At 35.6% G+C, this 26,988-nt stretch overlaps 1 protein-coding gene across 1 annotated transcript; it reads left to right on the top strand.

Moving 5' to 3' along the window:
* The first annotated feature begins 855 nt into the window (after window positions 1-855).
* Window positions 856-25,242, top strand: LOC149065018 (uncharacterized). Its single transcript, XM_089254270.1, has 4 exons — window positions 856-1,108; window positions 1,216-1,461; window positions 23,285-23,395; window positions 23,672-25,242. Exons 1-4 carry the CDS (start codon window positions 856-858, stop codon window positions 25,108-25,110), a joined length of 2,049 nt encoding a protein of 682 aa, XP_089110396.1. The 3' UTR covers window positions 25,111-25,242.
* Window positions 25,243-26,988: the final 1,746 nt, after the last annotated feature.

The following is a 26,988-nucleotide window of genomic DNA, read 5'->3' as shown; positions in this document are numbered from 1 at the left end:
TGTTATCAACCTTACCCGAGGAAAAGTTACAGTGAAATCTGACGATACTATGATCACTGGAAGAAAACTCTTCCCCCACTGAGCATGTTCAACAAGATCCTCAGAACTAGTAAGAACTAAATCCAAAACCCCTAGTGGTTTCTGATACATGCTGATACAAAAAATTTTCGAGCACCAACTTAAGAAAGTCTCTTTCATACTGATCTCTAGATGAAAGGTTCACCCACTCAATACCTGGGTAATTGAAATTCCCTAGTAAGAGAACCCTCTTACGCTTACATATGTAGGAAATTTCATCATGCAATTTGGCGATGTAGTTTAAATCCCTATTCGGTGGATTGTAACAAACCCCAACAATAAGTTTATGAAGTCTTTTGTTCTCAAGTTCAACCCATATAGATTCAATATCACTTCTCTGCACGTTACACTCTCTAGCCTTCAAACAGGATTTCACGTATATCTGAGATGTGTAAGAAAGATTCATCCCCATCGTTTGCCCAAGATTCTGTAATGGCTATATCCAGGACTATCATAGTTTCTAAAAAATCTTTATTATCCAAGCTCCTGGCATTTATTAGCACACATTTTAATTTGCCCGGTGATTTAGTGTTAATCGAGAAGCCATCCAAGTCAGAGGTAAGTAATTCCCCGTCAGTACTGTAGAAGGTAAGCTACTCCTTTTATTGAAGAAAGGAAGACGTCCAGGAGATACAAAAGCTTACCGCCCTATCTCTTTACTCTCTGGCTTCGGGAAGGTACTGGAAATTTTTTTTTTACATCGAGTCATGTTTTACACGGAGGCAAGGATTCTGGCACGCCACCCAGTATGGATTCCGGCAAGGTCGTTCAGCGGAAATGGTGCTTGCAGACATGATGGAACAGGTCAAGACGCAAAGAAATCGAGGTAATGAAGTAGCCATCGTATCCCTGGATATAGAAAGGGCGTTCGTTAATCTCAGATACTCGTCTATCCACCGTCGTCCAGCAACAGCGCCCATACCTAAAGATCTCAAAGTCATCTTATCGAACCTTTTGAACCACAGCTTAGTGGTGTTGATCACGGACGCGGGAAAAGCTGTGAAAGAGCTTCAACATGTTCCGGCCCCTTGTTATGGAATCTTGTTCTGGATGAGCTGTTGAAAATTAATTGGCCCTCAAACGTCAAAGTTCAGGCTTTTGCTAATGACCTTTTGGTAACTGCATTTGCCCCTACAGTCAAGGGATCAAGTGATTTAGCAGAGGATGCCCATAGAAGTGTGTCAAATTGGCTGCACATGCATAAGCTCACTCTCTCTATGGGTGAAACAAAATTCTTGCGGATGACAAAGAAAAGACCTCCCACTATTTGGTTCCAAGGAAAAACCATCAAGAAAACTGACGTGCTATGTTATTTAGATGTCTTTATCGATAAGCAACTTAGCCGGGAAGATCACATCAAAGAACAGAAGAGAAAGACGTTAGGTATTCTTTAGAAGATGCGCCTGATGGCCGGACCACAGTGGGGACTGACACGGGCTCTGAGGAGATCCCTCTACTTGACAGTGGTTGAGCCTATGATAGCTTATGGAGCTTTAATGTGGCATTCTGCCAAGGTCCAGATGTTCAGACGGCTCGATTGAATACAAAGACCCTTCCTTCTATATATCTCTCTGGAGCGTACAGAAGAATGCTCTTCAGGTGATCTTGGGGCTTCCACCATTATCCCTCAAGATAGAATTCCTGGCAAGAGTCACACGTCTTCTAAAGCTTCACAAGCCATGTCCATTGCTAGAGGAAACATTAGTCCCGGACGCCTTCGACCAAAAAACTATAGGCTGGACCTCGCATACTGTAGGTTAATCAAGTACTTCTAGACTCTTCGGAGGATGATACACCTGAGGAGAAATCCGTCGTATACTACACGGATGGCACTAAACTGGAATCAGGTACAGGAGCTGCCTGTATAAAAACCGTAGGAGCGGAGATCGGGAATAAATGGGCTGCTAAACTAAAAGAAAATAATTCAGTATATCAAGCTGAGATGCTCGCTATATGTACAGTAGCTCTGGATGCAGCAACAAACAGGACGCAGACTATAATAAGATCGGATCGGCGTTCAAGTATCTAGGCTATTCTAAACCCGCTCTCTGAAAACGCAATGGCGAGAAAGATGAGGAGTATACTTGTATTTCACCCATCAATACGCATCTCCTGGGTAAAAGCCCACAACGGCCAGTGGGGAAACGAGCTAGCGGATGCGGCGGCCAAAAAAGCGATCAATACCGGAGTCTTTTACGACGAACTCTTATATCCAGCTTCTTACGCAAAATCACTCCTCTGGAGGGACATGATAGCAAATTGGCTGGCAATAGCATTGAGATATGCCGGATGCGTCAGGCAGATCAACTCATGAAGTTATAAAGAAAGTAGATACTAGGACCAGGGGCTACTACTACTTCACCAAACACCAACTCTGGCCATATCGCTATTTGCAATTTACTGCCATTAGTGAGATGGGTTGGAAGTGAAGGCGCTGTCTATCGGTGGTCGCCTCGAGTTTGTTTTAGGGAAAATATCTTATCTATATCCTCCCTTGAATTCAAAGCCGGGACCCTGACAACAACCTTCACGATGGTAGACGAACATCTTACCACCATGCCACTCGGGCCAGGAGCAGGGGCTGGTCACGAGAGCTCATCTTATCTGTCACCGGTCATGGGCCTTTTCCGGCAACGTTACATCGCTTTAAAGCGATTGATAGCGATAAATGCTCGTCTTGAGCCTGGCACGCCCCTGCACTACGCCACATACTGTCCAGAAACGACGCCCTTTCACTTCCGTTCGCCGGCTGCACATCTACACAGACCACGGATGCTTGGCATACTACGTCGAGAGGAAATCAAAGGAAAAGATAAGAAAAATGGTGAAATTCCTTGAGAAACATCCTGAGAAGATAAGGGATCAGTCTCCTCCAGCTCCTAACTCCGGTACCAGCGCCTCCGTTAAGGGGATCGCCGCGTCTGCACCCTGACAGTGAACTGGTGCCACTGTTTGCAAGCTAGGAGCAGAATGAATCCCAAATCTAATTAATGAAGCCCCGGAGAAATATTAAAAGATCTTCAAAAGTGATCAAAAGCGAATTAGACTCAGTGTATTGAACTGCCCGAGCACAATGGGGTGCTCTGCCCTTCTGTTATACAATCCTTGATCAATCAAATTCCGGACTGCGCCTTTTGCGATAAGATTTTATACAACTTTCTATGATTATTATCTGTGCCGTTGCACTTTGACTTTAACTTGATTAATTTGATTCTTCAAATTTACATAATTTTTGATTTCCTTGCACTATATCTATGTAATTTTTGACGTATCAATAAATTCGGTTTTACCGGAAATGCACTGGTTCCCCCGGGCCGAAGTGCTTACGTTGCTTCTTGCGACAGAGCCTGGGTGTCTCGCGGTTTCTCCCCAGTTCTCCAATTAACGTCAACCGATGAAAACTGTTTCAAACGTGGGAAATATCTGATTGTGACACAATAAAAATGTTCATTATGATTCTGTAGTCATCGATGGATATCTCAATTCCAAAATACGCTTAATCGGCCGGAACTAGAGAAAGGGTTAACAACTGCCCTGGGCAGAAAATTAAAAAAAAATCGAAACTCGCAGCAGTGGAGTAGGAAAAATGTTTGCCCCCACCTCCCAAAAACCATAGTTATGGCCTGAACTATGGATATTGGCAATAACCTGTAAAGAAAAATGTTATTGAAAAATTTACACACAACAGATATGCTTATGAAGCATTATTTTTAGACATTTTTTAAATTGATTTTTAAATTTTCTTGGGCCACTTGAAACAATGACAAACAAAGAATATGTTAATCCGATGAAAAAAAAAGCTTTTATCATGTGAGAAATACAGTGTTAATACAAATCAAGAGACCCTTTGTGTGTCCATATGGGACAATGAGAAAAATAGAATCTGGGAGTGTAATAGCAATATGCATTGAGCGAGTATCATTAATAATTTAGTTTCCATGTCAATTTGTAAAAGTTTCACAGAAAACTACTTGGCCTCGTCTATTATAAAAAAACCTGTGTAAACTTCTCACAATAAAAAAAAAACAAAAATCATTCATTTTATTTTCAAAATAGATTTTACAAGAGTTCTTATTGGATTTTTTTTTTTGTGTGTGTGTGTACTTATTCTCTCACCCTCTAAAACACCCGTCCTTATCCCCTGAATGAGGAGCAGGTTCTTCCACTGATATGTCATGGTAGAGCCAGGGATTGACAAGTCACAAAACAATCTAGGTACAAGAACAATATTTTAGGAGCCAAACATTTTTTGGTCCCAAGAAAAATAGGTCCAAAACAATGTTGTTGTGGTTTTTCACTTTTAAGGGACTCCCTTTCATGTTCGTATATATGCTGATACAAGTTCCAAAAATTTTTATATAGTTCTCTGACTTGAATTTAAAAACCAAAACAAAGTAAAATTTTCACAGCAATACCAATTCCTTAGTCGCCGTGGCAACCTGGGATTTGTCAAGCACTGGGTAGGACACATTCTCATGCTAAGCTATTTGCTTGACACTATATATTTCATTCCCATCAGAATGAATCAACTTGTGCTTCTTCAGATGAGAACTGATTGAAAACTTCTGGTAACAAAAATCGCATTCGTGTGGCTTCTCTCCAGTGTGGACTCTTTTGTGTAAGTTCAAGAGGTACAATCGAGAAAATGTTTTACCACAGATTTCACACTCACGTGGCTTCTCTCCAGAGTGGACTCTTTTGTGTCGGTTGAAATTGCTACGATCAGAAAATACTTTACTACAGATATCACATTGGTGTGGCTTCTCTCCCGTGTGGACTCTTTTGTGTAGATTTAAGCTGCTACTTTGAGAAAATGTTCTACGACAAATATCACACTCATGTGGTTTCTCTCCAGTATGAACTCTATAGTGTAATTTTAAATGGACAAGCTGAGAAAATGTTTTACCACAAATTTCACACTCGTGTGGCTTGTCCCCAGTGTGGACTCTTTTGTGAATGTTTAAATAACTTTGAGAAAATTTTTTATGACAGATATCACATTCATGTGCCTCCTCTCTCGTTTGTACTTTTTTGTGCATATTCAAATTGCTGCGACTAGGAAATGTTTTACCACAAGTATCACAAAATGTGAATGTTTCAATTACCTACAAGAGAAAATGTTTTACCACAAATTTCACACACATGTGACTCCCCAGTGTGGACGGTTTTTTTTTTTTCCGAATGTTTAAATTGATTTTTAGACAAAATGTTTAATGACAGATATCACTTATATGACCTTTTTCCACTATGGACCCTGTTTTGGTATTTGAATTACCTACTTGAAAAAATATTTACCACAGAAATCACAATCATGCAGATTCTCCTGTATGTGGGCAGTTTTGCATCAGTTCAAATCACTGATGTCAAAAATGTTTCATCAAAATTGTATGACTTCCCTCACATGTGGAAAGTTTTATGTGCATTTAAATTTTTTACAAAACAAGTCTTTCCACAAAATTCATAATCATGCGGCACCTCTTCAGTGTGAATTTTTGTATGCTCGTATTAAACTGTTGATCTGATGAAACATTCCTCCACAGGTGTGGCTTTTTTTTTTTTTGTGTAGATTAAAAAATAGCTGATTTCTGAAAATGTTTTACCACAGATGTATTCCACTGATGTGGGTTTTTTACAGTGTCGACATTTCAGTCTTAATATTTTTACGGACACTAGCCTAAATTCCTTTTCGTCAATGTTCTTCTGCAACAGTGACACTCATATGAGTTGTCTTCGGTTTGAAATCAAAAAGAAATGATATATTTAGTCTAAATTGAAACTAAACTGGCATTGCCTGCATCCACATTATCATTATTATGTGATCTTGCAAATGATTCACCTATAGTCTTATTTAAACGGAGAGCAGTCAACAAAATCTGAAGTCTGACGTTTTTTAAAAAAAATTTTCAGCATATCGTCTTGTAAAGCTTCTGCTGTTTTTTCCTGCAGATTATGGTGGGAATCTTCGATTTATCTATAAAAGAAAAAATATCATCATCACAAAGTCTAAATATATTACAATCAAGGTTTTGGTCAATACGGTAAAAATAACGAAATTTACGGCACTGCCCAAAACACTGACTACAAAAGCCATACATGAAAAATGAAAATCAAAGTAAAGATAATGGGCTACATTAATAAAAAACGAAACATTTACAAGCAAAAAGATCAAAGTGAAAGCAGAAGCTTCAAGTAACAGGTAAAAGCAAAATCTTTAATCCAGATTTTTTAATAGTGATAACTAGGTTTCTGGTTTTTATGACCTAAAACTTGAAAATATGCAAGCATTTGACCTAGAAACATGAAAATGTGACCTTAAAATTCCGAAACATGGCCTTATACAATTTCCCCCATTATTTCATCTCTTTTTTTCAGTTACTGCTTCTCACCTAGTTGAGTTGAAGAATAAACAAAAATTTCATCAGTGTATAAATTTTGGGGGTCATTCAAGTATTACGTCAGCATCAAGGGGGGGAGGGGGTTTCGAATTTGCTGACTTTTGATGACAGGGGGGGGGGGTTGAAGGTTGCTTACGTCATCAAGCACCCTTTTTGAAGATATGAAATATTCTAAGCTGCTGACGAAATTTTGCTGACAAAGGGGGGGGGGGGAAGAGGGTCAAAAATGGCTAAAAATCTGCTTACGTAATACTTGAATGGCCCCTTAATTAAAATTCTCTCACCAGATTCAAATGAAAACCCCATGCACAATAATACTGTTATTCAGTACAGTCAACCCTTGGTATACAAAACTTAATTAGTTCGTAAACCGAAACAATTTCTCCCATAGGGATCAATATAAGATATATACTTTGGTTCCTGGGACCATAGGCGGAGATGGACTTGGAAGTCTGGGGGTCACGATGATGATGATGTCAATTCATATATGCATTAGATCAGTTGACTCCACCTTTGACGCTGGAGGGGGGTGGGGAAGGGACAATGCCTCCCCCGTATCTCCGCCCATGCCTGGGAACCCCAAAAATTTCTGGTGTAAATTTTTACAACAGCTTTTGTGAACAACAGTAAAACCAATGAAAATCATTAAACCAACACCGAAAAAATTATCATAGGTATGCAAATAGATGAAACGAATCTTATATGACAAGGCCATCTATAATCTTAGTGATGAAGCCCTTCACATTACTGCCAGCCAAATTCATTGTGGTGTAATACACTTGCTGCCAAGCTTTGTCAATATAAAGTATTGAAATAATTTTTTTCAGAAGTGTTGAGTGTTAGTAAATTCTAAACACGTTCATTGCAAAACATCTTTGAAAAAATTTCTTGGTGTAGAGCAGTTTCCCCATAGTGGGCAATATCGTCCCCTGGGGGGGGGGGGGGATGATGGAATTGTGAATTGTCCAGTGGGGCAATAAAAGCTACAGGTATAACATAGCATCCTATGGATTCACTTGAGTTGGGGGGGGGGGGAATAAGAGGAAAATTTTCTTAAGGGGGTGATGGAACAAAACATTTGGGAAACTATGGCGTAGAGCCTAGTTTCCAAAACTTTTTGTTCCACCCCCCCCCCTTCTTCAGAAATTTTTTTCTCTCAAAGCCCCTCTACTCAAGCAAACTCATAGAATCCTATGTTAAACCAGTAGCTTTTATCGCCCCCCTGGACCTTTCCATCGCCCACCAGAGAGCAATATTGCCCACTTCAGGAAACACTGGTGCAGAGCTTCTTAACATTTAAAATTACCAGTTTTGATAGTACTCATGGATGGATGGGATGGAGAGCAGGAGTCATTTTTTGGGGGTCGGAGCTTTGCTCAGAAGAAATTTAATTATTCAACCAACTCTTTTGTCAGAAGAAAAAAAAAAAATCGACATGTGGCCATAGACATCAAAAATATACTTTTCCAGGATTTAGTCAGTTTTGCATGTTTGTTAGGCTTGCTTTTTGACAGCTTATGCATTCCTAAACCAAATCGTTTTGTGTCGTTATAATTATGTGATCTCGTATATAATTGAAATAAAATAAAAATAAATTAATTGATAATAAAGTAAATAATTTAAATGTATATAAAATAATATCCATTATTTATTTACTCTATAATTATTAGACATTTCGATTTTCACAGCATCTCTGTAAAAAACTTCACCCCACTCTGTTCATCTGAATTGACATTTACGTTCATTTTCAACTTTAAAACTTTCAATGAGGGCATCAATATCTGTCGTGTAAGGTTTAGCTAATACATTGTTGTCTATGCTTATGTAATTTTCAGTACCGGGCTGTAAGTATGATTTTTGTGGGGGAAGGGGGGGGGGCAAATTTTGCTGCCTTGATCATTGTAAAATTCCGTGATTTTATAGGGGTGTTTTTGTTCCCACCTAAATTTTGCCACTCGGGCATTGTCCCTTCCCCTACCTCTAATTCTAGCAGTGTGACTATAGAAAGCAGCTTGCATACAATTTTGTAAGTCTTACAAATCACTTGTAAATCCAACCCTTACACCTATTTCTAACGTAGAAAAGCCTGCTTTTCCAGAAAATGTTGTTACAATTTCAGAAATCAATGGATTCGCTACATATGACTTTTTTAAAACCGCAGCATCAAGTACAGAAACGTTTTTTTGCTAATCTAAGGGTGAGTGAAGTAGAACTCATTGACAAGCAAGGATTACATAAAAAATTTTGATACAGCAATTTAACATTTTTTATGATCCTTTGGTCTATTGATCATGAAACACTCCAAGTATTTGTGTGAAATTTCCCGTCTGAGAGGTACAATTTTCCTTTCTCCGTATATAGGGGGGAAATCGGTGCGGAAATGCGACTGTGAGCAGAATATGCAGCACCAGCACCACTACCCCAGCAGTGACCTATTGCCAAGAAATTTTTCAGAATATAGACTGGGTCGCCATTTCGATTAGTAAGTAAGCAAGCAACAGTACCACTGCATGACAAAGCAAAATGTCACTAAGTTCACCGATGCAATAGCGCAGAAAACGTTCCATCCAATTGCTAACATACCTACATGCAAATGTGCAAACGAGACATTAAGAGGGAACAAAGTAAAACTGCTACAACTATAACTATAGATGCGATATCGCTTTCACTTTGTCATGATCCCTTAGCCCTCAAATATAAATATACTACTACTAAACCACACATGCACCTCGTCCATATTCCTCTGCAGAAGCTCTAAAGAATTGGTACATGTTGGAATGTGCATGTACGTGTAGTGAAACTTGACATGTAGTTTGTTTCTGTGTAATGCTTGTTATGTGTAGTGAAATATAAATTATAATAAAAATGAATAAGAAATGCAGCGGCTTACCAAAATGCAAATGTATTGGAATATTTAGAAATCAATAAATGATAGCGAGGCCCAGCTTTTCTGGGCGCACGAGTAGTTATTATTGTCAACTTGATGTACCTGAACCGCATTTGGATTAAAGAAGAAAGAAAATGTAATTTTTTCACAATACTCTGTTAGCATTATTTCACTAAGCAGGTTTAGAGCCCTAGCAGACAAAGAAGACAGTATAATGTTAGCATTAAAGTTTGTTTTCAAACGTTGTAGCATGTTTTCTTTTTCGGGTATCATGTACTTTAGATAGCCTTCAGAAAGTCACCAAATATCAGCTAACCAAACTTCAGAAAGTCACCATTAGCTTGTTAGCATTAAATGCTAACAAGCTAATGTTAGCATAATCCAGTCGGAGCAGGCAAGCACAAAGAAAATAAACAAACGTTTCTAAGGTGCCATATTTGGTGACTTTCTGAAGGCTATCTAAAGTACATGATACCCGAAAAAGAAAACACTGCCAAAATAATGAAATATTTAAAAAAACAAAAACATACATTATAGTTTGGTACATACTCAAAATCATTGCAGTGGCCTTGGAGAAATCTGCTTTTTCGAAATCTTGTTTTCAACCAACCTGAATATTTTTTCCTCAGAATTGTATGGAGTTATTGTTGAACACATCCGCCAATAACCACCAATAGTTTTCAGGGGAATCCAAGATTCATAAAAAGTTTCCTAAATAAAAATCTGGGAGTTTTTCAAGGAGTTATGGTGAACTTCACAACTTATGAGTTTTATAGCAAAAAGGGTGGGGGGGGGGGGGCACATATGCATATTTATTTTGAATCTACCACACAAATTATCCCTCTTCTAACAGAATATAGTGGTTCAGAAATGACAACTTTTGAGTTGTTTTACCCAGCGTTATCAGAATTCATAAAATAATCAATCCACATACAGACAATCCATACTTTTTGGTCGTCACCAAAGTGTTTTAAAACATTCAAGTTTTGGTCAAAAGTATAATTCATAATGGCATCACATAGGCTAAATTACAAAAAAAACCTAAGTGATATTAATTCCGCTCCAATTATTTAAAATAAACAAATCAAAGCTGAAGAAGATATTCTTTAAAAAATTATTTATATTTGCAGCAAACTCTGTGCAGGGGTCTGTCTGGCAAAAACTTGTGTCCACTTTCCAGACACCCATTACAAAATTCCGGATCTGAAAAAAGTGATCCTTTTGTTTTGGATCTGAAAAAATGAACCCTTCATAAAATTCCGGATCTGAAGAAAATGGACAATTGTTAATCTAGTAGTTCCCGAATGGTGTTTCACTTAATCTTGTTCACCCCTTCAGAGTGTGTATTATGTTACATATGTGTGGCAATGTAATTTTTATGACATGAATGTCGCTGTCCACTTGTTAATACAAGATATACAGGAACTGGATGTTGTGAAGATATTTATTATTTGAGATGTTAATTTTTTTTTTTTAAGGAAGGAAAAACTCATCTCTGCCTCTACCGGGAGTCGAACCCGGGTCCCTCGTTAAGTCCCAATTGTCCTCAGGTAGGAATTGGCACAGCTATGGCCAACTCCGTTTAACGAGTCACTCCGCTTACTAAGTCATATTTTTGCTCTCCCAAGAGTGACTCATTAATGAGGTTTGACTGTATAGCCATCTGGTGGCTCATCGTCCATGAGCTATTAGCTGATCGGTTCACCGTCCATTGCACGGTTCCGTTCGGCAGATATATACGCTCTAGCGAAGGAAAATATCTATCTCTTCTGTAGCTTAGTGGTCTGGCAATCGAGGGACCCGGGTTCGACTCCCAGTAGAGGCAGAGATGAGTTTTTCCTTCCTTAAAAAAATAAAAAATAACAGCTCAAATAATAAATATCTTCACAACATCCAGTTCCTGTATATCTTGAATGTAATTTTTGTTTACCTTTTGTAGTTTGTATTGCCTTTGTCTTTTTTTGAAGGTACTACCATTTTCCCTGTCTAAATAAAATGTTTGAAGTTACTTTAGGTTATGGGGACCAGTGCTCACTATTGGATTATTGCTGCGCCGTTCAGGATGGGGAAAAAACAGGTGAGCGCTGTAAAAAAGTTTTTTTTATTTCCCTTTCTCGAGGTTATATTAGACTCTGAAGAAAGCACAGCTCACCTGCTATGTTGATCTTTAATCACTGGAAATCAAGTAAAACGATGAGCAAAATGCACCGATCACTAATTAGTCAAATTAAAATAAGAATATCACGATGATACAAGCGTCGAATGAAGCCACTAATACAAAACCGCATCGCTTGCTTCCGCCAGTTTGTTTGTATATTTTCTTTAGTGTTGCCAAAACTAAATAGAGTATAAAAATATATAATATCAATTGACCATATATTATGAAATGCTCGAAGTGGTGAATTAAAATGTATTTCACGATGCGTGGAAAACTTTGAACTTGAAAAAAAATGTGGCAGATGTGTGCGTCATGGTCAGAGTATTTAACAAAAGACGATGTATTCACAGAAAGTAATTTTCGAAAATCCTCTAAAACAACAACAACTACTACGAACTTCACTCCTTTGCTTACCTGGGAAGTTCTGTTCGGTTAAAGTCGACGATGTTTACCCGAAACGGGTATCGCTGATTTTGATCGTTAAATGGCGATAATCGGTCATCAGAGGACGTAAATGGGATCCCTTCTCGGTTTAATTTACCAATTCCTTGGGCGAATTCATCCGTGGTCAAGTTCAAGTACAGGTCAGTAGCGTAGATGCGTGTACTTCCGTTTTAACAAATTGGGATGCTTGAAAACACGTAACTGCAAGCATGCTTTCACAAACACCAGTTCACTAAAGAAAGTCACGGAAATTTAAATGTCAAACAGTTCGGCGCGAGAGAGTCATTGAGAAAATGAATGAGTGAATCAGCAAGTCGGTGAGCAATTGAGTGAGTGAGTGAATTCACTCGCTTGCTCAAGTTGGTCGTCAAGTGAATGAATGAGCAAATAAGTGAGTGAGTAACTAACCACTGTATTGAGTGACTGAGTGAGCAAGTGCTAGCTGCATCTTAGTTACAGGCCGGTTTTACAATCCTATTTAATTTCACATCCAGAAAGTTGGACTAAATAAAGCAGTCGTTCGCATATCCTCAACTCCCTCGTGATGATGTGTGTTGCCCATTACTATAGCTCATTTACTCGTTTGCCCAATCGCTCATTCACTCACTCATTTGCTCTATTGCTCATTCACTCACTCATTTGCTCTATTGCTCATTCACTCACTTGGTCACAGATTTACTTAATCACTCATTTGCTTGTTCGTTCAATCATTCACCCACCCATTCAACTGCTCATTCACTGCCTCATTTGTTCACTCACTAGGTGCTGACCTGTTGTTTTGTGTGAATTGTCAGCACGTGCACAGCTTGTGAATGATGGAAATCGATTCAATATTCAAGCTGCTTGTTCAATCAAAAGGTTTGCTCAAAATTCTCATTCAGATGCTTGTACTAGAAGTTTGAACATGCATGCTTGTCAATCTTGCAGTTACTTGTGTAGCTTTTAAACAGGTTTATGGTTTTTCTGCCTGTTGGCCACAAAAATTTTGTTATAAAAAAAAACCAGGTACAATGCCAGAAATGTGAGCTGGTACATCTATCATTAGCCTGCTTTTGCAATTATCCATAACTAGAAATTTTTATATATAAGAAATTACAGGCCATACGTATGAATAGAGATGTAAAATTCTCAAGAATAATCTTTTGGAGAATATTCTCTCGAAGGACTAGTATTATAAATGACTTGAGAATATTCTTCTTATTCTTGATGAGAGTGTTCTCCGGTTATCTATAATATAAATATATACAGTATAATATCCTTGAAAATATTCTCTGGAAGGACTACTTTTTCAACAGGGCCGTTATTTCAACTTTTTCTAGGGGGGGGGGGGGGAGTCAAAGAGCATGCACTCAATGTATGCATATATATATATATATATTGTATTTATATATACCATTTTTAGTGTATTTTCGAAAGCCAGGTGGGTCATTCCATGTCAAATCACCCAGCCATGACACCCATAGTCTCAGATTTCAATGATTTTTTTTCTATTTGTTGCATTTACCATCCTTATTAGCCCTGTGAAATATTATTTGCATATCTCTAAAACTTTTTGAGAAAAAAAATGTTGAAATTTAACAAAAACTGATGCAGATGACTTTTCCGAGGCTCAATTTTTAAGCGGCATTGTTTGAGAAAATAAATCATAACTTTTTCAATTTTCAATATATTCAAGTGAAATTTTCACTAAAGTGTTCACAAAAACATACAGAATATGAATAAAAATAATTCATACACTTACATTTGAAATTTACATGCAAAAAAATTATGTAAACTTTGTTTTTGTGGAATTTTTTATTAGAAAAAATACAATTTTTCAAACGTATTTTTAGACCAGAGGCACAGCAGTTACCAAAACAACTTTTATTTTAAATTTCTCCTAAATATATGAAGTAAAATACTGGAGAAAAAAAATTAATGGTTTTTTGACCGTTAATATGTTTATTCTGGCTCGCAACACAAAATTCATCAAAATAAGACTGGATCGTTCCGATTTCAAATCATTCAACTAGATACTGAAATGCAACCCATCATCCCGGATTTCAATTATTATTTTTTATTTATTGCTTCTACCATGCTTGTTGATCTTGCAAAGTTTCATGTACATATGTTAAAAAAAATTTTGAGAAAAAAAATGTTTTCTAACCTCACGAATGACGTCTCTTAGGCTAACCCATTCAAGCAATATTATTTGTGAAAATATATCATAACTTTGCAGATTTTCAATATATTCAAATGAAATTTCCACTAAAATGCTCACAAAAAAATTTAGATTATGACTAGGAAAGAAAATTTAAACCTTAGAGGAAAAAAGTCATTTAAATTTAATTTTTTTATTATTATTTTTTTATTTTTAACACAATTTTTTAAACACTTTTTTTTGGATGCACAGCAGGAATTTTCAATTTTTTTTAAATTTAATCCTATTAATATATTAAGAAGACTGTAGAAAAGTAAACATTATTTTGACAGTTAATACATTTGAGTAACAAAACACAATTGTACTTATATGACTACATTAATTATATTTGTACATTTTGACTTAATATAATGATTCATGCTTACTAAAGCCAAATTTATATTTTATTTTTCATGTACGCTTATACATTTATTACAGTATTCACTAAATTAAGTTTCAGGAGTAGTTAATGCAATAATTCAAAACAATTAATAAATTTTAAAATTCTAGGATTAAATGAATTTATGAAATAATTAGAAATGTTAATGTAATATGTCAAATGGGAGTTGGTGAAAAAAAAAAGGTTTTAGGTTAACAAAATAATTTTTCAAATTTAACCTTCATGTTCTGATTCTTAGAAGTGTTCAAATTCCAAATAATTAATTTCACTTTTAATTGATCTATAAATATTTCTTATGATGCAACAAAGACAAACTTTTGCAATCTGATATATTTTTGCATAAAGAATTATTTTGTATTTGATAAATCCAGATAATATTAATCATATATATATAGATTAATTTTTGAAGTTTTTTAACATGATTAATTATAAAGTTATTTTACCACAACAGTGTTAAATTTTTTTTAATTACTTTGATTTTTACAGCATATATTTTAATAAACATATATTTAATGTATATGATAAATATGAAATGGTTATACTTGTGTGAAAAAAAATCTACATTATAATATTTAACACAAGCCTCTATATATTTTTCCTAAGAAATAATTTAAAATTGCTGATAAAAAGCCAGAATATGAGGCATTAAATAACAAAGAATGAAATTATCAGCTACAACCTAATTGTTGTAGCTGAAGCAGATGGAAGAGAGTAGAATTGAAAACCTAATGTATATATTGCCTGGTGGTGATATATAAGATGTAATGTTTCTTGTTGTGATGATGATTGTAAAAAATAATAATAGCTTCTGTGAAGATATAAACTATGGCACACTGGTCTTTGTCCTTCAGAGGGCAGCTGGTGTCTTATTTAATCATAAGACTTTATCATCCCAGCAGGTGATGATAAAGTCACTGCTGCTGCTTCATTGAGGAAACTAAAACAAAAGTGTTAGAACTAAACTGCTCCCCATAAAATGATGCAAGTCTCAATTATGATCTTGCTGAAGACAGAATGTGCTCCATAGAGTAGCCAACTCAGGGTTAGCAAATTTTTCTTATGATAACACAATTTCCATTTGAGCTAAATATTTTATCATTTTGGAATTCAAAGTAAAATGTCAGAAAAGACACTTGAAATTTATAGTGTTGGAAAAAAAACTGGATCTGACTGTGATAAAAAGTGTTACGCAAAAGTGTAAAATCTGTTACCCATTACATCATTGGACCCATCGGACATCAATATTGAGGAGTGGAGCAAGTTCTGAACATTTATCTACTGTATGTTTAAGCATCATAGAGCTTTTTTCTCAAAGTATGAAATACATCCGAAAGCATGCTTTAATCCTTTAAAATGTCAGAAGAAAAAAAATAACAAAAGGTTTAAGGATAGTAAACTTGTATTTTTCATGTATAAATGAAATAAATGGTTGTACAAAATCAATTCCAGGGCGAAAAATATGGCATGCCTGTAGGGACAGTGAATATAAACAACAAGTTAGGTGAAGAAACTGAATACTGTGAAGAGATGAACAGTGATAGTAATGTAGAGAAGTAACTTGGAAAAATGTCAATTATTAAACAAGAAGCACTTGAAGAAATAAATTCATCTCTACAGAACATAGAAGAGTCACCAATTAAACTTCATAGGGTAGCTCCACAGTGCAAGTCAAACAATGCCAAAAGAAAAGTTGAATTTGCTTGTAACACTTTCAAACCAAATGTTTGTAAAGTTTTTGAAGAATTACCACAAAATGAATCTCAAAGCACACTTAATGAAGATATTAAACAGAAAGCAAATATGATTATTTTGATAAAGTTAATTAGAAATAAGACTCAATTTAACCATCACAACAAGGGGAAAATTGCAAATTTTAACTCTGGCCCCTGCTTTAGGAAAGGGGAACAAGGAAAAAAATCTGAAGAGTTCAATGTCACTGAATATGCTGTGCGAAAAGCAGGAGAGCTTTTGTAAATGAAAAAGCAAAGGTGAGCCATTGTGTTTTTATTGTAAAAAGAATCAAAAATTAAATTTCATTTTTCAATTTCATTTTTCAAAAATTTCATTTTTCAATTTCATTTTTCAAAAATTTCATTTTTTCAATTTTTTTGCCATCTAATTTTTTAATGCAAAGGTTTAAATTTTCTTTCCTAGTCATAATCTAAATTTTTTTGTGAGCATTTTAGTGGAAATTTCATTTGAATATATTGAAAATCTGCAAAGTTATGATATATTTTCACAAATAATATTGCTTGAATGGGTTAGCCTAAGAGACGTCATTCGTGAGGTTAGAAAACATTTTTTTTCTCAAAATTTTTTTTAACATATGTACATGAAACTTTGCAAGATCAACAAGCATGGTAGAAGCAATAAATAAAAAATAATAATTGAAATCCGGGATGATGGGTTGCATTTCAGTATCTAGTTGAATGATTTGAAATCGGAACGATCCAGTCTTATTTTGATGAATTTTGTGTTGCGAGCCAGAATAAACATATTAACGGTCAAAAAACCATTAATTTTTTTTCTCCAGTATTTTACTTCATATATTTAGGAGAAATTTAAAATAAAAGTTGTTTTGGTAACTGCTGTGCCTCTGGTCTAAAAATACGTTTGAAAAATTGTATTTTTTCTAACAAAAAATTCCACAAAAACAAAGTTTACATAATTTTTTTGCATGTAAATTTCAAATGTAAGTGTATGAATTATTTTTATTCATATTCTGTATGTTTTTGTGAACACTTTAGTGAAAATTTAATTTGAATACATTGAAAATTGAAAAAGTTATGATTTATTTTCTCAAACAATGCCGCTTAAAAATTGAGCCTCGGAAAAGTCATCTGCATCAGTTTTTGTTAAATTTCAACATTTTTTTTCTCACAAAGTTTTAGAGATATGCAAATAATATTTCACATAGTTAATAAGGATGGTAAATGCAACAAATAGAAAAAAAATCATTGAAATCTGAGACTATGGGTGTCATTTTGCCGGGTGATTTGAAATGGAATGACCCAGGTTTGTTCTAAACCCCCCGGCTTTTGACAGGCCTGTTTTACAAATTGCTGGGGAATATTCTTATTGAAAATGATGAGAATTATTCTCAAGTTATTCATAATAGTCCTTCCAGAGAATATACTCAAATATTCTTCTCGATAAGAATAATCTTCAGTTATTTATAATAGTAGTCTTTCCCAGACTATTCTCAAGAATATTTATAATAACATGCATTATTATAAATAATCTATATAAATAACTTGAGAATAACTCTAGTAATTTATAATAGTAGTCTGAGAAAATATTCTGTCCCTATTTCTCATCGCATGAAGAATATTGGAATATTGAAGTTTGTAGCCCACGATATCAAAGTTTAAAAGCAAGAAAATGAAACCAACGTGGCTGAATTGCGCAACTTTACAAAAAAATGGGAGCGACACGAAATTTAAGTGTATGTACATTGCAGATGAAAACAGTTCTGTATCTTCTTAGAATGAAGGCGATTATATAAGAATAACTTCTCCTTTATCAATCAACTTTCATTTTGAACTTATTTCTGAAAATTTAATCTAATTTTAAAATAATTTTTTACAGTTTTAATCTCAACGTTTCTGAAATCTTCGTAACCAAACTTTTAAAACCTCTGATCATGACCAAGAGAATATTCTCGAACTAAAAGTTGTTATTAGAGGCGATCATACCAAAAATTACTTTGTTGTAAATGTTTCAGGCAATGAAAACTGATTTATATTTTACAATATAAACCAAATTAGCAAAAATTTCATTATTTAAAAGAAAACTTGATGTATTCTCAATTATTCTCCAATTTTTACATCCTGGAGAATATTCTCAGAACATTCTCATTCTCTGAAAACATTCTCATCTCACATCTCTACATATGAAATTATGGTAATTATAATCTTTTGTGTATCAAACCATTATTTATAATTGTATGAGAATAATTTTTTACCTATTATGCATAAATAAATAAACATATATATAATTTATATTTTCCATTTTTCTCCACAGGAATATCATTTGCAATTTACCAGAAACCATAGCCAAAAGATGATTTTTCATGTGAGCTGATGTGCAACTGTCAGTGGACTGAATCGATCCCTGCTCGCTGCATTTGAAGCTGTTAAGTAATTCTATATAATAAAAATTGTTTTTTCGGGTTCGAAGACCGTCGTCCGTTTGAGTTTGTTCTCAACGTTTCCCCAACACTAGTGGTTGGCATCATCAGGAGAATTGATAAACTGGATCAAAGTCAAGTTTTCCGGAGTCTCAGGTTGTATTTATGCACATAAGTGGCTTGAACTACACTATTGTTTTGTGATTGGTCAGTTGATTCTATGGCTGGCAGCGTATTGTAAACAGTTGTTATGCTGGTAGAACCTGATTGGCCGAGAGATGTGGAGTTATCTGATTGGCTGTTGTCATCATTCTGTTGCTGGACCTTGAAGGGGAAGGTTCTTGTTCTTCTGAGAGCTGGTGTCCAGGATCTGCTCAATTTCAAAGTTTCTTCTCTTCTATTATAGCTGTTTTTGTGCTTGTATATTTCAATAGCCTCTCTGTAGATTCGTGGGAAGAAGTGGTCAACATTAGCTATTACCTGTGTTTTGCTGAACTGTACACTGTGGTTGTCGTAAAGCGCATGCTCTGCCACCGCTGACTTTTCTGTTTGGCCCATTCTGCAGCATCGTCAAGGTCCAGCAACAGAATGATGACAACAGCCAATCAGATAACTCCACATCTCTCGGCCAATCAGGTTCTACCAGCATAACAACTGTTTACAATACGCTGCCAGCCATAGAATCAACTGACCAATCACAAAACAATAGTGTAGTTCAAGCCACTTATGTGCATAAATGCAACCTGAGACTCCGGAAAACTTGACTTTGATCCAGTTTATCAATTCTCCTGATGATGCCAACCACTAGTGTTGGGGAAACGTTGAGAACAAACTCAAACGGACGACGGTCTTCGAACCCGAAAAAACAATTTTTATTAAATGATGGCCGCGAAAACCTTATCAACTAATTCTATATATATATATATTTTTTTATACCAACATTTTTGTTTGGGCTGCATTGGAAACCAGTATGTCTTCGAATGAAGAACAAAACAATGACATATAGGCAAATAGCACTGAAAAGAAAAATGATGTCACATTAGTTGCAATTGAAATGTGAAATGTTCTGTTTTAAAGGGAAGAGGGTGTAAAATCGCTGAAGACATTCTTTTTTTTCATTGCAAGAGCATCCACAGAAGAGTTGATCAACTTTGCCCAAGACTATTAAGAAGACACCAACAAATAAGGCAAATACACAAAAATACAAAAATCCTATTGCATTTCGACACCAATGGGTGTCGTTTCCAGAGGAAAAATAGACCTATCTAACCACTGTTGGCAAGAGGGCCATAGATTTAGATTTCAAGAAGCGAGAGTTTTTCACAAAGTCAAGTCCACAGTTGATTTAGTTTTCTACGAAGGCACATATATTCGGGTCTTCTAAAATACACTACTGAACAATAATAAATCTACACCCCTGATCACAACACCATGGCTTAAATTTATTTCAAGCTGGAATTCTAAGAAAATTTGAATAGACCAGTCGGGTAGCACTATTCCGCAAGTGTTCAATCAGGATGTTGCATTAGTATCTCACGCAGGCACACAGCTTCATTCTGACCACGACATTTGAAGTGAACAGACATACTTTTTCCACTGAGCAACTGTGCGTTAAGATTTGATATTCAACCCAAGTGAGAAACTTGGTCAGCTTGAAGACGACACGCATTGGTGTCGAAATGCAGTAGAATTTTTGTGTATTTGCCTTATTTGTTGGTGTCTTCTTAAAGAACATACACATTGCACAAATGCTGGAAAACATACACAAGGAAAGCCAAAAATAATTCAAGCTATTTGTACACACAGTTTATTTTCCATGTGGTATTTATGCATGTAATGTGACATGTCTCTAAGATTCATGCTCTCCAATATATATGTTGCTGCCAAAGCCGAAAGTTGGACATTTTGCAAAGTGAATGTCCTAAATTCGGGCTTTAGTGGCCCTAATAAATCAATCCCTATACAAATACAAATACAATGCCACAACAGGCAAAATGCCCAACGAGGTGAGGTGGCTGATAAAAAGATGCCCATAAAAATATGGATGTCATATATTTAAAAAAAAAAACAAATTAAAAATGCAATTAACTCTTTAATTACTCATTAATATAATTAATTCTTTATGAAGTTGACCTGGCCAATGTCCAAAATTCCAAGTTTGGCCGGCCCTTATATGTCGATCCCTATATATGTATCACTAAGATATCGATATTCAGATTCCTCTGATTGTTAGGGTTGCCATAGCTAACCATAATTATTTTGATTAGCTATGACTAATTATAAGTGACCATAATTATCAAAAAATATGCTACAGTGGCAATGACCCCAAATCATAGGGATCGATATACAGGGGACAGCGAAAGCCTAATTTTTGGACATTGGTCAGGTCAACTGGGCTGCCCACTTCAGTGGCCAACTTCTGGCTTTGGCAGTAACATACGCAACTAATATAATATACTTGTAATATGCAAAGAGTATATTAGTGATTTAATAGTAGCACTATTGTAACTGGACTTGAAATTTTGCTTCTTCACTTCAACACTTTTCAACAAAAAATTTTTTTTCTTAGGATTTGAATTCCATTTCATCAATAATTGGCTTCCCCCCCCCCCCCCCAAATCTAAAATCTTCAACTTTCGCTCCAACTTTTTTGAAAAATCTACGTTCAATCAAGATTTAATACTGACACTTGAACCCTGCATTCACTCAGAAAAATTGTAATTTTGATCAGGGCTGGATCTTGAATTCTGCAAACTATGTTGTCGCAGAAGTCGATAAATGAAAAGTGCAGATGGGCAAGATTTTTTATCATCAAAAATATTATTTGCTTACACTGGAAAAATGTCCAGACCCAGTCCTGATTTTGACGTGCAACAAAACATTCATAAGCGAAGTTTAATTCCTTGCTGAGAGTGTGGATGCTATTCTTTTTTTAATTCCTCTCATTCTCAAAAACTTTGAGTTGAGTTAAAGAAACATTTTAACACCGAAATAACATTGTGGATTATGGAGTAGCGTGAAAACTTAGAATTAAGCAGACATTCGACTCATCTGAATTCTACTTATCAAGAATTTTCTGTATAGCGCAAGAGGAATTTTTCAATCTTTCTATAATTATTAATATATAATTTGTGCTGTTAAGTACGGTAAGGATGCAAAACAGCAGTACTTCATTTTTCATGCATAATTAATTCTGCAAACGCACTGGCAATTCAAAAAACTTGTATATTGAATCAAATGTTCTCATAAGAAATAATAGAGACTCAAATGATTTGTTTCACACAATCGTCGTCCTCACGTTAGTCACTATTATTTCCAAAGATAAAGTACAGGTTGTATTGTTACTTATGCAATATTGAAGGTGGGGGGTGCATTTATGGTTGTGCCACCTGTGAGCTATACAAGAATTTCACTGCCTTTCTCCCATTCTTGTGTGATTTTCTTGACTACTATTTCCTGGAATTCCCCACCCTGTGCTATAACCCGCTTGGCCTCCCCCCCCCCCCTACCACTACTGCAAGTACAATGTGTCTCTAAAGTCACTCTTTTAGTCATTCACATGCTTGCACACTGTTTTGGTCACTCATATATTTGCACACTCTCTAAGGCAGTTTTTCTCAAAGTATGTGTCACAGTTCCTAGGGGCATCATGATGAGCGTGAAATATTGATGTGTGTGGCTATTTATGCTTTGAAGTTGTTCTTTTATGAATTTACAATATCCACTACACTATTCTGGGTAGTCGCAGATGAACCTTGAATAGGAGCCACGATTAACAAAAGTTTGAGAACCGCTGCTCTAAGGTCACTCACTGACCTGGTCTCTTGCACTGTCTGGTCATTCACATGCTTACCCACGCTCTGTAGGTCATTCATTTGGTCACTTACGAGCTTGCACACTGTTTAGGTCATTTACGTGCTTGCACACTGTTTAGGTCACTTACGTGCTTGCACACTGTTTAGATCACTTACGTGCTTACACACTGTTTCGATAACTCACATGCTTGCAAACTTACTAAGTTGCTATTTTAGTCAGTCCCTGACCTGGTCCCTTGCTGTCTGGGCATAGGCCAATTTATTGAGTGGGTATGCAAATTTTACCGCCATTATCCTATTGTACTAATTTATTTGGCCACCCATTCCTCAAATTTGCCCCTCCTCTGAATGTGCCGCCCTGGGCTATTGTCAACTTGCCCCCCCTCCCCTCCTGTAAATCTGTTCCTATTGAAGGCTCCAACATTTTCGGAATGATGTAATAGAATAAGGGACCTCACTTTCATGAATACACTCAACAAGGTGGTGAAATGGTCTTTCATGAATGGGAACCATGGGGCTCTGGAAATTGCCTAAGTCAAACAAACCCCCCCCCCCCCCAAAACTATCAAAGGTTTTCATTAATATGTATATATTTGCACTATATATATACTTTAGTTGACCTTTCATCAATTAAAATATCAAAAAAACATTCTTGGGCGTAACTCCTGAACTCATTAAAACTGCCTTTCCCACAGTGAAAGAAAGAGAACTCTGTGTCTATTTAGTTGTGGTCATGTGACACTCGGCAGACAAAATGAGAATTTGCAAAGCATCTTATAGACTATTCTTTGGTATACAGACTACTCGTGTTGTGAGTTCATCATATCAAAATTTATTACAAATACAAATTTTTTCTCATCTAGCAAAATATTTGAAGTTTTGCTGCATGTGATGTTGACATCCCATTGGAGTATAAACGTTCCACTATGTATTTCCCTGAGACTCGTTAACTCGAGGCATCCCAAACAAAAATTACAGGACATGTCGGGCTGGCAATCAAAAACAGTAGAATGACTGCAAATACTTTTCACATAGTATATTGATATGATTCTCTCACGATTTGACTCTTTGTTTCTATTTTCTCTCTGCAGGTGCTCCAGATGCATGATCCAGAAAATTGGAGTCGATTTCACCCTCTTCGAAATCTTTGCTTGCTGCATTTTGAAGCCATTGATTTGAATTTGAGTGCTGTTAATATTTTGGTTCGTAATGAAAATGGAAAAGCCACCTTCAAATGAAGGAGAATCAAACAGCCCCCCTCATACTGAAGAGAAACCGTATGCATGTGATGTTTGTCAACAGGTATTTTCACAACAGGATGAACTAAAAGCACACCAAAAAATTCATGCTGAGTCGAAAACTTATGAATGTGGTATTTGCAAAAAAATATTTTCACGGATATCCCATCTGCAAATTCATGAAAGAATTCACTCTGGATTAAAACCCTATGTATGTGATGTTTGCCAGAGGGAGTTTTCACAAAAGAACAATCTAAAAATGCATGAAAGAATTCACTCTGGGATGAAAACCTACGAATGTGGTATTTGCAAACATGTATTTTCACGAAAGGATAAGTTGAGAATACATGAAACAATTCACTCCAGGGCAAAGGCCTATGAATGTGATGTTTGCAAAAAAGTATTTTTACAAAGAGGTCGTCTGAAAAACCATGAAAAACTTCACTCTGGGACGAAAACCTATGAATGTGGTGTTTGCAAAAAAAAATTCACAGGACCATCACATCTACAAATCCATGAAAGAACTTGCTTTGAGATGGGAACTTTTGAATGTATTATTTGCAAAAAAGCATTTTCGCGAGCATTCCAACTAGAAATTCACAAAAGAATTCACTCTGGGTTGAAAATCTATGAATGTAGTGAGTGCAAAAAAGAATTTTCACAGATGTCCCATCTGAAAACTCATGAAAGAATTCACTCTGGTGTAAAACCCTATGAATGTAGTGTTTGCAACAAGGTATTTTCACAAAAGGGTAATTTAAAAAAACATGAAAAAATTCACTTTGATGTGAACCCCTATGAATGCCATGTTTGCAAACAGTCATTTTCTGAAAAAGATGAACTAATCATGCATGAGAAAATTCACTCTGGGGCGCAAGTCTATGAATGTGAGGTTTGCAAACAGGTATTTTCTGGAAAAGATGAACTGATGATGCATGAGAAAATTCACTCTGTGGCGCGAGGCTATGAGTGTGGGGTTTGCAAACGGGTATTTTCAAGTAAGGGTCATCTAAAAACTCACGAATACATTCACACTGGAGTTAAGCCCTACAAATGTGGTGTGTGTAAACAGGCGTTTTCACGGAAGGATAATCTAAAAGCGCATGAAAAAATTCACTCTGGGTTGAAACCCTATGAATGTGGTGTTTGCAAAAAATCATTTTCGCAAATGTCTCACCTAAAAACACACGAAAAAATTCACTCGGGGGAGAAACCCTATGAATGTGGTATTTGCAAAAAGTCATTTTCACGAAGAAGCGCTCTAAAAAACCACGAAAATGTTCACACTGGGGTGAAACCCTATGAATGTGGTGTTTGTAGACGGTCATTTTCCCGAATGGATAATCTAAAAGTCCATGAAAGAGTTCACTGGGACAAAACCTTATGAATGACAAAACCAAATGTGGTTTTTGCAAAAAGGTATTTTCGCAGAAAATAACTCTGAATGTTCATGTAAGACTTCTTACTGGAGTGAAACCTTACGTATATGATATTTGCGATAGGGCATATCTGAAAAGTCACCTCTAAAAACACATGAAAGGGTTTGTACTAGAGGAACATAAGTAATGTGGAATTTGCAAGCATGCATATTTAAGTCTGCTGGCATGAAAAAGGCACAGAAAGCATCATAACTCCTCCTAACCAGATCAAAAAGGGGGAGGGGAATCATTCAGAAAAGCCATAAATTCACCTTATTTATGGCAAGTAATTTTTTGGATTTTTACATGAATATAAAAGTGGTTCACAAAACGTACATTGTGTCTGTCTGAGACTTTGCAATCATGCTCATTGAAGAGAAATTTTGTCACAAATACAAGAGCTTGAAACAAAGAAATCTTCTGTCTGTCCCATTTGTGTGCAATGAACATTTTTCAGACCAGGCAAATCTAAAAATTCACATTGTAATTCACACAGGAGAGGAAACCCTTAGAATGTGGCACACACTTGTGATAAAAATATTTACATAATGTAACTTGAGCAGACACAGGAAAAGCTGAAGTTGTGAAAGAGCTGAATTTGTCTGAGAAATGATTGATCAAAAAAGATTAAGAGAATTTGCGCAATTTGAATCAAAGCCAGAAATTTACCTTCATTAGGTCAAGTCCAGTAGAATTTAATCGTTTAAAGCAGGAATTTTTAAGAAAGTATTCACCTTTCCATTATCTTCCTAGAACTGTTCGCATTCTTCATTAAGCCTCTTGGATGTTTGTTTGCTGCAATTAAATAATTTTCGCATACCTAAAAAGGTTCGCGATTGGCAAAGCTATTGTTCAAGTGACAAGGAAACTCATAGAAAAAAAAATGAACATGTATAACAGGAAATCTCAATATTGAGTCCTCTTCCCAAGAAAGGAGTAAGGAGTGAAGAATAGCGTAAATCATCACTTGAAATTAGGGCTGGGAATCGACTAAAATTTTTGACTTGTTAATCAAAAAAAATTTAGTCGAATATTTTCAGATACTATTCATTCATAGCAAACGTAGTGTTGCTAACTATAAAATATCAATTGATGCTATAAAAACATATTCTATTCATTTCATGCATCTATCCACTGAATGGATGTAAATAAATATAAAAATAGATTAACAGATAAAAGCCACCTCCATATTAAATAGCTTCAATGGAGGTGGCTTTTATCTGTAATCTATTTTTATATTTATTTACATCCATTCAGTGGATAGATGCATGAAATGAATAGAATATGTTTTTATAGCATCAATTGATATTTTATAGTTAGCAACACTACGTTTGCTATGAATGAATAGTATCTGAAAATATTCGACTAAATTTTTTTTTAGCCCCCCTTTCTCGGAAACACGAATGTGCAAATTTATAGAACTTCAAAAATGACTTTTGAATGTTTACTCTACCCATATTACTCTATGGAAGTTGTTCTAAAATGTTTTGTGAAATGTATTTCAATAGGAGATACATATTTGCGTGTTTCTCACAAAACTTAGCAAAATAAGTGATTCAAACCAGCTGATAAACTCAAAAGTGAAGATTTGTACATTCATGTCTCTGGCATAAAGGGGACAATATGCTGAAAGTTCTTGTCATTTCCTGGAATTTCTTAACTTGATCTTCACTTTTTTTAAATCAGTAATTTTAGAAATCACTAGTTTTCATTGAATCGACTTGTGTTTCCTCATTTCGAAAAATTTGATCAAAGTATTTATCCCAATATTTTTAAATACGATCACTTATTTGAAATGTTATGTATGGGAACATAATTTATGACATTTAATTCGTTTAGTCAAATAA

Source organism: Pholcus phalangioides, unplaced genomic scaffold (assembly GCF_987345545.1).
Source record: "Pholcus phalangioides strain wild (caught in Gottingen) unplaced genomic scaffold, Ppha-v1.0 ptg000041l_1, whole genome shotgun sequence".
Classification (NCBI taxonomy): domain Eukaryota; kingdom Metazoa; phylum Arthropoda; class Arachnida; order Araneae; family Pholcidae; genus Pholcus; species Pholcus phalangioides.
Note: the sequence above shows the minus strand (reverse complement) of the source record. Positions and strands in the feature narration are given on the sequence as shown.

Coding starts and splice junctions, on each gene's coding strand:
- LOC149065018 (XM_089254270.1), top strand. CDS start 856: ATGGTGCTTGCAGACATGATGGAACAGGTCAAGACGCAAAGAAATCGA. Junction 1,462..23,284: donor ACAGAAGAGAAAGACGTTAG/GTATTCTTTAGA, acceptor TTTGGTATACAG/ACTACTCGTGTTGTGAGTTC. Junction 23,396..23,671: donor GATGTTGACATCCCATTGGA/GTATAAACGTTC, acceptor TTTGAATTTGAG/TGCTGTTAATATTTTGGTTC.